At 41.0% G+C, this 10,450-nt stretch overlaps 1 protein-coding gene across 3 annotated transcripts in view; it reads right to left on the bottom strand.

Annotated features, from left to right (window-relative positions):
* The window catches only part of LOC148074371 (guanine nucleotide-binding protein G(o) subunit alpha), a 51,615-nt gene extending 43,860 nt beyond the window's left edge, over positions 1 to 7,755 (bottom strand). Inside the window, exons 1-2 of one of the 3 annotated variants that reach the window (XM_087798146.1) lie at positions 7,124 to 7,755; positions 3,450 to 3,492 (exon numbers count right to left, since the gene is read on the bottom strand). In XM_087798146.1, the coding sequence (XP_087654272.1) occupies positions 3,450 to 3,492; positions 7,124 to 7,241 (161 nt within the window). In that variant the 5' untranslated portion in view covers positions 7,242 to 7,755. The remainder of the gene's footprint in view (positions 1 to 3,449; positions 3,493 to 7,123) is intronic. The other 2 variants (XM_087798144.1, XM_087798145.1) reach the window with 2 other exon arrangements.
* Between the last annotated feature and the right edge of the window lie 2,695 nt (positions 7,756 to 10,450).

The following is a 10,450-nucleotide window of genomic DNA, read 5'->3' on the forward strand; positions in this document are numbered from 1 at the left end:
TGCGGGTTGTTAACATTGTGTGTGTGTGTGTGTTGTTGAGATTGTGTTTGTCTGTTGTTGAAATTGTGTAGTTGAGATTGTGTGTGTGTGTGTCCATGTGTTGTTGAGATTGTGTGTGTGTCTTGTTGAGATTGTGTGTGTGTTGTTGAGATTATGTGTGTGTGTGGTTGAAATTGTGTGTGTTGTTTATATTGTGTGTGTGTTGTAAAGATTGTATGTGTGTTGTCGAGATTGTGTGTGTTGTAGAGATGGTGTGTGTTGTTGAGATTGTGTGTGTGTGTGTTGTTGAGATTGTGTGTGTTGTTGAGATTGTGTGTGTGTGTTGTTGAGATTGTGTGTGTTGTTGAGATTGTGTGTATGTGTTGTTGAGATTGTGTGTGTGTGTTGTTGAGATTGTGTGTGCGTGTTGTTGAGATTGTGTGTGTGTATTGTTGAGATTGTGTGTGTTGTTGAGATTGTGTGTGTTGTTGAGATTGTGTGTGTGTTGTTGAGATTGTGTGTATTGTTTATATTGTAAGTAAGTCATTTATATTTATAGATCTTTTCCAGACCAGGGTCACAAAACGCTTAAACAATCAAAACAATATTCAATAAAATATATACTTAAAAGATCAAGATTTTTGAGATTGTGTGTGTGGTTGAAATTGTGTATGTTGTAGAGATTGTGTGTGTTGTTGTCATTTAGCTCAACAACAAGCTAGCATCAGCTGATCACAGTTGGACCAATAAGGAGACAGACATGAGCTTCGTAGCTACCAGTTAGCTCAGACCTGCTCAGAAGCTTTGCTAACTTCCTGTACTGATGCATCACCTTCCTTCCGTCTTTTTACTTCCTTCTACCTTTCTTTTTTTTATTCTTTTCTCTTTCTGTCCTTCCTTCATCCTTCCTCTCTTCATTTTCACTATTTATTTCTCTTTTTATTGTTTTATTCTTCAAATTGTGTGTGGTTGAATTTTTTTTTTTTAAGATTGTGTGTGTTGTTGAGATTGTGTGTGTTTTGTGTTGTTGCAATTGTGTGTGTGTTGTTGATATTGTGTGTGTTTTTGTTGAGATGTTTGTGTGTGTTGTATAGATTGTGTGTGTCTGTTGTTGAAATTGTGTGTTGATGAGATTGTGTGTGTTGTTGAGATTGTGTGTGTGTGTCCATGTGTTGTTGTGGAGGTTGTGTGTCCATGTGTTGTTGAGGTTGTGTGTCCATGTGTGTGTTGAGGTTGTGTGTCCATGTGTGTGTTGAGGTTGTGTGTCCATGTGTGTTGTTGAGGCTGTGTGTCTATGTGTGTGTTGAGGTTGTGTGTCCATGTGTGTGTTGAGGTTGTGTGTCCATGTGCGTGTCGAGGTTGTGTGTCCATGTGTGTGTTGAGGTTGTGTGTCCATGTGGGTGTTGAGGTTGTGTGTCCATGTGTGTGTTGAGGTTGTGTGTCCATGTGTATTGTTGAGGTTGTGTGTCCATGTGTGTGTTGAGGTTGTGTGTCCATGTGTGTGTTGAGGTTGTGTGTCCATGTGTGTTGTTGAGGTTGTGTGCCCATGTGTGTGATGAGGTTGTGTCCATGTGTGTGTTGAGGTTGTGTGTCCATGTGTGTGTTGAGGTTGTGTGTCCATGTGTGTGTTGAGGTTGTGTGTCCATGTGTGTTGTTGAGGTTGTGTGTCCATGTGTGTGTTGAGGTTGTGTGTTCATGTGTGTGTTGAGGTTGTGTGTCCATGTGTGTTGTTGAGGTTGTGTGTCCATGTGTTGTTGAGGTTGTGTGTCCATGTGTGTTGTTGAGGTTGTGTGTCCATGTGTGTTGAGGTTGTGTGTCCATGTGTGTTGTTGAGGTTGTGTGTCCATGTGTGTTGAGGTTGTGTGTCCATGTGTGTTGTTGAGGTTGTGTGTCCATGTGTGTGTTGAGGTTGTGTGTCCATGTGTTGTTGAGGTTGTGTGTCCATGTGTGTTGTTGAGGTTGTGTGTCCATGTGTTGTTGAGGTTGTGTGTCCATGTGTGTTGTTGAGGTTGTGTGTCCATGTGTTGTTGAGGTTGTGTGTCCATGTGTGTGTTGAGGTTGTGTGTCCATGTGTTGTTGAGGTTGTGTGTCCATGTGTGTTGTTGAGGTTGTGTGTCCATGTGTGTTGTTGAGGTTGTGTGTCCATGTGTTGTTGAGGTTGTGTGTCCATGTGTGTTGTTGAGGTTGTGTGTCCATGTGTTGTTGAGGTTGTGTGTCCATGTGTGTGTTGAGGTTGTGTGTCCATGTGTTGTTGAGGTTGTGTGTCCATGTGTGTTGTTGAGGTTGTGTGTCCATGTGTGTTGTTGAGGTTGTGTGTCCGTGTGTGTTGTTGAGGTTGTGTGTCCATGTGTTGTTGAGGTTGTGTGTCCATGTGTGTGTTGAGGTTGTGTGTCCATGTGTGTTGTTGAGGTTGTGTGTCCATGTGTGTGTTGAGGTTGTGTGTCCATGTGTGTGTTGAGGTTGTGTGTCCATGTGTGTTGTTGAGGCTGTGTGTCCATGTGTTGTTGAGGTTGTGTGTCCATGTGTGTTGTTGAGGTTGTGTTTCCATGTGTGTTGAGGTTGTGTGTCCATGTGTGTTGTTGAGGTTGTGTGTCCATGTGTGTTGAGGTTGTGTGTCCATGTGTGTTGTTGAGGTTGTGTGTCCATGTGTGTGTTGAGGTTTTGTGTCCATGTGTGTGTTGAGGTTGTGTGTCCATGTGTGTTGTTGAGGTTGTGTGTCCATGTGTGTTGTTGAGGTTGTGTGTCCATGTGTTGTTGAGGTTGTGTGTCCATGTGTGTGTTGAGGTTGTGTGTCCATGTGTGTGTTGAGGTTGTGTGTCCATGTGTGTTGTTGAGGTTGTGTGTCCATGTGTGTGTTGAGGTTGTGTGTCCATGTGTGTGTTGAGGTTGTGTGTCCATGTGTGTTGTTGAGGTTGTGTGTCCATGTGTTGTTGAGGTTGTGTGTCCATGTGTGTTGTTGAGGTTGTGTTTCCGTGTGTTGAGGTTGTGTGTCCATGTGTGTTGTTGAGGTTGTGTGTCCATGTGGGTTGAGGTTGTGTGTCCATGTGTGTTGTTGAGGTTGTGTGTCCATGTGTGTGTTGAGGTTGTGTGTCCGTGTGTGTTGTTGAGGTTGTGTGTCCATGTGTTGTTGAGGTTGTGTGTCCATGTGTGTGTTGAGGTTGTGTGTCCATGTGTGTTGTTGAGGTTGTGTGTCCATGTGTGTGTTGAGGTTGTGTGTCCATGTGTGTTGTTGAGGTTGTGTGTCCATGTGTGTTGTTGAGGTTGTGTGTCCATGTGTGTTGTTGAGGTTGTGTGTCCATGTGTGTTGTTGAGGTTGTGTGTCCATGTGTGTTGTTGAGGTTGTGTGTCCATGTGTGTTGTTGAGGTTGTGTGTCCATGTGTGTGTTGAGGTTGTGTGTCCATGTGTGTTGTTGAGGTTGTGTGTCCATGTGTACAGAGTCATTGGAGCGCACTGGTGTTCAGGGACTTACTTCATCTGTTTGACGATGGTGCTCTTGCCCGACTCTCCGGCCCCTGAGGGACGAGAGACAACAAGTCAAGAGGGAACATGTGAGTGTGATGAAGGGGGAGGAGGAGGGAGGAGGAGGGAGGAGGAGGAGGAGGAGGAGGAGGAGGAGGAGGGAGGAGGAGGAGGAGGAGGAGGAGGAGGAGGAGGAGGAGGAGAGTGACTCTGATTTAGACTTCATGTGACCTGCAGGTCCAACTGTCCTCACAGTGAGACGTTTGTGTCTTCGTCTCAGAACATGTGAACGGACGTCCTGCCGGCTCCTGATTGGTCGATCCTCCTGTCACTCGTGTCAACCTCTCGACCCACAACGACTCTCTTCTTCTCTCCTGGGTCTGCCCCGGGGCCTCCTCCCAGCTGAGCCCAGGAACCATCCTGACACCTTGAGTCCGGCTCCTCCCCTCACTCGTGAACAGGAGCCCGAGACAAACTGGATCAGGCCGGAACTGCACCATCGACACATGTTGTTTGTGTCGTTTAGCTCAACGACAAGCTAGCATCAGCTGATCACATGACCTTCATCATCAGCTGATCACATGACCTTCTTCATCAGCTGATCACAGTTGGACCAATCAGGAGACAGACATGAGCTTTGTGGCTACTGATTAGCTTAGACCTGTTAGCATTAGCTCCTGTCAATATAAACGCACCTGACACTGCTAGCTGCTAGCTCAGAAACTTTGCTAACTTCCTGTACTGAGGCATCAGCTTCCACCCATATTTTTGTCTTTTTATTTTCTTCTACCTTTCTTTTTTTTATTCCTTCATCTTTCCCCTCTTCATTTTAACTATTTATTTCCTTCCTTCAGTCTTTTCTTCTATCTCTTTATTGTTTTATTCTTTCCTCATTTTCTTTCTGGCTTTTATTCTTTCTTTAATTATCTCATGTCTTTCCTTCTTTCTGTCTTTACTGCCCACTTTCTTTCTTTCATTATTTGTATCTTTTTCTTTATTTCCTCATTTCCTTTCATCCATCTTTCTTTTTCTCTTTCCTCCATTCTTTCTGTCATTATTTCCATCTTCCCTTCTTTTATTCGTTGTTTCCTTTTTTCTGTTTTTCTTTTCTGCATTTCTTTCTTTGCTTCCATCTTTCTCTCTAACATAATTTTCCTTTTTTCTTCTCCTTTTTTTAACCTTCCATAATTTCCTTCTTTATTTTTTTCACATCTTCTTCTTTCTTTCGATAACAACAATCTTTCTTCCTTTTTTCTGTCATTTGTTTCTGTCCTCCATACTTTCTGTCTTTACTGCAATCTTCCCTTCTTTCATTCGTTATTTCCTTTTTTCTTCGTTTCATTTTTTCTTTTCTGCATTTCTTTCTTTGCTTCCTTCTTTCTCTCCAACATCATTTTCCTTTTTTTTTTACCTTCCATTATTTCCTTCTTTCTTTTTTCACATTTTCTTCTTTTCTTTCAATGACAACAATCTTTCTTCCTTTTTTCTGTCATTTGTTTCTCTCCTCCATACTTTCTGTCTTCATTACCATCTTCCCTTCTTTCATTCGTTATTTCCTTTTTTCTTTATTTCTTTTCTGCATTTCTTTCTTTGCTTCCTTCTTTCTTTCTAACATCGTTTTCCCTTTTCTTCTTCCCTTTTTTGACCTTTCATAATTTCCTTCTTTATTTTTTTCACATCTTCTTCTTTCTTTCGATAACAACAATCTTTCTTCCTTTTTTCTGTCATTTGTTTCTGTCCTCCATACTTTCTGTCTTTATTGCAATCTTCCCTTCTTTCATTCGTTATTTCCTTTTTTCTTTTCTGCATTTCTTTCTTTCTAACATCATTTTCCCTTTTTTCTTCTTCACTTTTTTGACCTTTCTTTTTTTTCCACATCTTTCCTTCAGTGACAACAATCCTAGTGGCTCATGAGGGAAATGAAATCTCTCCAGTCATCGCTCAAACAAGCTTAATTCCTGAAAAACAATGGATGGTTCGAGTCGGCAGGTCAGAGTCGGACTAGATCACCAACATCTCTGCTCCGACAGAAACCACCTTCATCACCGTCGTGTCGCTGGACTTTGTTACCTGACAAACCTCTCTAAACAAGGTCAGGACGGTGCGTTCACGTGCACGACCAGAAGTCGGAAAATCTAGCTTCTATTTAGAGAATTCTAATAAATGTCGGCTAAACAAACGGTTCTTGGCGAGTTTGTGTCAAATATAAACATCTCACTTCCTGTTCCGGGGCTTTTGTTTGTTAACTTTGTTCAATTTGTTGACACAGAATCCGGAGGAGAGCAGTGAAGGCAGCACGTCCAGAAGCATTTGAACGCATCATCAGAAGCTATCGTCCTATTAATACTTTTAATACTTTAAAAAATGTTCTCAATGCTGTGTTAAAAATATTAAAAAAAATTGTGAGACTTAATTATAGAATGGACTGAATTTGGAAAACAATATCAATGAAAAAGTATAGAAAATCAAAACATTTTGTTAACATATTAACGACCAAAAATGTTTTCATATTTTTACAAATGGTGTTTTTAAGTCAATATTTTACACTTGTTAGTGTGGAGTCGAGCCAAAGTTGATAAAAGTAGGTTTTATGAAAAAAATAAAGGCAAAAACACTCCCTACACAACATTTTTGTACTTGTACTTATGTCATTTATTTTATATATTAACAACAAATGAATAAACTATAGACAAGACATTGTCAAAGCATGGCCCGGGGGCCAGATGCGGCCCTTTGACTGTATTTATGTGGTCAAAATTCATGTTTCTTTCAAAGGAAAACTCTACTGACAAATCATGTTGAGACTAAAAGTGTTATTTTCTATTAATTTTCGTTATTCTTTACTTGTCAAACTCAAATTTTTGCTCCGTTTGGTTATGTTTGTAGTTATTCCCTGAAAAGTTTAAAATGATTACTTCAAAAAATAGTGTTTTTACATCATATTAAAAAATGTAATAAAAGTTATATAAATATAATAAAATAACAACTGAAGCCTCTTTAGTTTAGTATTATTGGAATATGTTTGTAACTTTGTTCCCTCTCATGAATAGTAAGTAAGTAATTTTTATTTATAAAGTCCTTTTCCAGACCAGGGTCACAAAGCACTTAAACAATCGAAACAATATTCAATAAAGTATATACTTTAAAGATCAAGATAAAACTGATAACACAACAGGAGTTCCAGAAAATCGAGGAAAAAGCCTGAACAAATAAAAACGTCTTAAGATATCTTCTGCTCGAGGGGCCCCTCACAACAGTCACTAGGAAATGTGTCCCCTGAGGAAAGTAGCCCAGCTACCTACAGTTTGAATAAAATGAACGCATTATTATAAAAGTTTTCTTAAACGTTGCAGGTGCAATAATGGATTTGTCCTTTTGTAGATATTTATTTAAAGAAAAAAAACGTCTTGAAAATGTAAGTATTTTCTTTCTTAAGCACGCAAACTCCTTCTAAACTTGAACGAGAAGCATCCGTTTCTCGAGTGAGGGGCATCGTTTTCACCTGTGGTCGCGCTCCGAGCGCCTGTGACGTCAGAGAAGCAATGATTTTTTTTTGGATGTACAAGCAGCCATCTTCCCGCGCCCACCCCCACACTCACCACACCTTCTCACTCGAGGCCCTGTCGTGGGGGTTCGGGGGGGTTCGGGGGTGTTCGGAGGGGTTCGGGGGGGTTCGGGTCTTACCGAGCAGCAGCAGCTTGACATCCTTGGCCGCCGTCATCCCGTCCTCCTTCAGGTTCTTCTCGATGGCTTTGCTCCGGTCCAGAGCCGCCCTCTCCTCTGCGCTCAGAGTACATCCCATGGTTAGAGAACACAGCTTGATGGCCTGAACGGAACCGGTTCCAGGGAAGAAAAAAAACAAAAAACAAATGGGTTTCGACAAGAAACTTGCACCGAGCGAGGCTGCAAATTTCGATCTTTCTTTCTTTCTTTCTTTCTTCGGTTCTGTTTTCTTCTCTCTCTGGACCCAGTTTACAACATAGAAGTCTCAGATCCGGCTCGGTTCTGGTCCAAGGAAAACCCAAACAAAAAAAAAAAATCCTCCCTCTTTTTTCTCCAAACTGTCGTGGTTCCGCCTCGGTGTCTCTTCTCCTCAATCACGGTTCTGACGCTGGGCTCGGTTTTCACAGGGCGGCGAGCATCGTCCGGTTCCGTGGACACAACGCGCGAGCGGTTCTGGAGTCTGGGTTCGGGTTCTTCCGGGTCGGCGAGGGGGGGGGAACTCGTCGGTAACTCTCCTTGCCTCCCGTTTTTTTTCTAGCTGGGTTTCGAACCCTCCGTTAGATCTCTCGCTCAATTGCAGGTTGCTGACGTCACGCTGGAAAAAAAGAGAAGTGAGAGAGAGAGAGAGAGAGGGAGAGAGAGAGAGAGAGAGCAACCGTTGTCCACTGCTGCCCTCTGCTGGATGATTGAAGCATCACAGCCTCCACTATTCACTTAGGCCGAGTTTTCATTGGGAGTCACGAGGGAGGATTATTGAGCAGGAAGTTGGGAGTTTATTAGTTTATCAGAAGCTTTGCTAACTTCCTGTACTGATGCATCACCTTCCTTCCATCTTTTTGTCTTTTTATTTCCTTCTTCATTTCTTTTTTTTTATTCTTTCCCCTTTCCGTCTTTCCTTCATCCTTCCCCTCTTCATTTTCATTATTTATTCCTTTCTTTCCTTCAGTCTTATTTCTATCTTTTTATTCTTTCTGGCTTTTATTCTTTCTTCAATTATCTCATTTCTTCCCTTCTTTCTGTCTTTACTGCCCATTTTCTTTCTTTCACTATATTTCCTCATTTCCTTTCATCCATCTTTCTTTTACTCTTTCCTCCATTCTTTCTGTCATTATTTCCATTTTCCCTTCTTTCATTCATCATTTCCTCTTTTCTTCAACTCCTTTTTTCTTTTCTGCATTTCTTTCTTTGCTTCCTTCTTTCTCTCTAATATCATTTTCCTATTTTCTTCTTCCTTTTTTTTTACCTTCCATTATTTCCTTCTTTCTGTCTTTACTGCCCATTTTCTTTCTTTCACTGTATTTCCTCATTTCCTTTCATGCATCTTTCTTTTTCTCCTTCCTCCATTCTTTCTGACATTATTTCCATCTTCCCTTCTTTCATTCATTATTTCCTTTTTTCTTCAATTCACTATTCACTTTGGCCGTATTTAGAGTTTTCATTGGGAGTCACGAGGGAGGATTATTGACCAGGAAGTTGGGAGTTTATTAGACTTAAGTTAAAAAAAAGTTCTGGGAGCACAGATGTCAGAAGAAACATGAATGTCAGACCCAACATCCCGTGAACTGAACTCAAAAGAAACAAGAAACCGTCCACACACTGTGTGCTGAGCCCCCTCCTGTTCACCTTCTGGCATATTGACGTTTATCTAGGAATTCCGGCTTTGAAATTGTGAAGTCACGTGACTACAGACAGGAAGTGGAGGGTTTCAAATAAGAAGTCATGTGACTACAGACAGGAAGTGGAAGGTTTCAAATAAGAAGTCATGTGACTACAGACAGGAAGTGGAGGGTTTACTGACTTCAAGAATCACACCTGCATCACAAGAATCTGCAGAGAATCCAGAGTAGAACCATCAACCACTATCGGCTCTACAGACACATTAGTTATGACTCTTGTTTTTTATTATATCGTTTCTTTCTTCAACTGAGTTATTATTATAACTTTATTGTTGTTTCTATTTGTTTATCTTTGCGGTCTGACCTAAACAAAGAGACATAAAGAGACAAAAAAAACAAAAAGAGACAGAAGGATAAAGAGACACAGACAGACATATAAAGATACATACAGAGACAGACAGACAGATAAAGAGACAGACAGACAAATAAAGAGACAAGCGGATAAAGAGACACAAACTGACAGAGACCTAAAGAGAGAGACAGACGGACATGTAAAGATACATACAGAGACAGACAGACAGACAGACAGACAGATAAAGAGACAGACGGATAAAGAGACACAAACTGACAGAGACATAAAGAGACAGACAGACATATAAAGAGACACAAACTGACGGAGACATAAAGAGACAGACAGACAGATAAAGAGACAGACAGAGACATAAAGAGACAAGCGGATAAAGAGACACAAACTGACAGAGACCTAAAGAGAGAGACAGACGGACATGTAAAGATACATACAGAGACAGACAGACAGACAGACAGACAGACAGACAGACAGACAGACAGACAGACAGACAGACAGATAAAGAGACAGACGGATAAAGAGACACAAACTGACAGAGACATAAAGAGACAGACAGACATATAAAGAGACACAAACTGACGGAGACATAAAGAGACAGACAGACAGATAAAGAGACAGACAGAGACATAAAGAGACAGACAGACAGATAAAGAAACAGACAGAGACATAAAGAGAGAGACAGACAGACATATACAGACATGTAAAGACACAGAAAGATAAAGAGACATAAAGAGACATAAAGAGACATAGAGAGACAGACAGATAAAGAGACAGAGACATAAAGAGACACAGACAGAGACATAGAGAGACAGACAGAGACATAAAAAGAGACAGACAGACAGCAACAGAGAGCGAGAGACATGTAAAGACACAGACAGATAAAGAGACACAAACTGACAGAGACATAAAGAGACAGACAGATACCGTTTAAAGAAACAGCGACACAGACATATGTAGAGTCTGACAGACAGAGACATAGAGAGACAGTCAGATAGAGAGACATACAGATATATAAACAGACAGACAGACAGACAGACATAAATATACATACAGAGACAGACAGACATATAAATAGACACAGAGACATAGAGAGACAGACAGACAGATAAAGAGACACAGAGACATAAAGAGACAGACAGACAGACAGATAAAGAGACAGACAGAGACATAAAGAGACAGACAGACAGATAAAGAAACAGACAGAGACATAAAGAGAGAGACAGACAGACATATAAAGACATGTAAAGACACAGACAGATAAAGAGACATAAAGAGACAGACAGAGACATAGAGAGACAGACAGAC

Source organism: Callionymus lyra, chromosome 8 (assembly GCF_982586985.1).
Source record: "Callionymus lyra chromosome 8, fCalLyr1.hap1.1, whole genome shotgun sequence".
Lineage (NCBI taxonomy): Eukaryota > Metazoa > Chordata > Actinopteri > Syngnathiformes > Callionymidae > Callionymus > Callionymus lyra.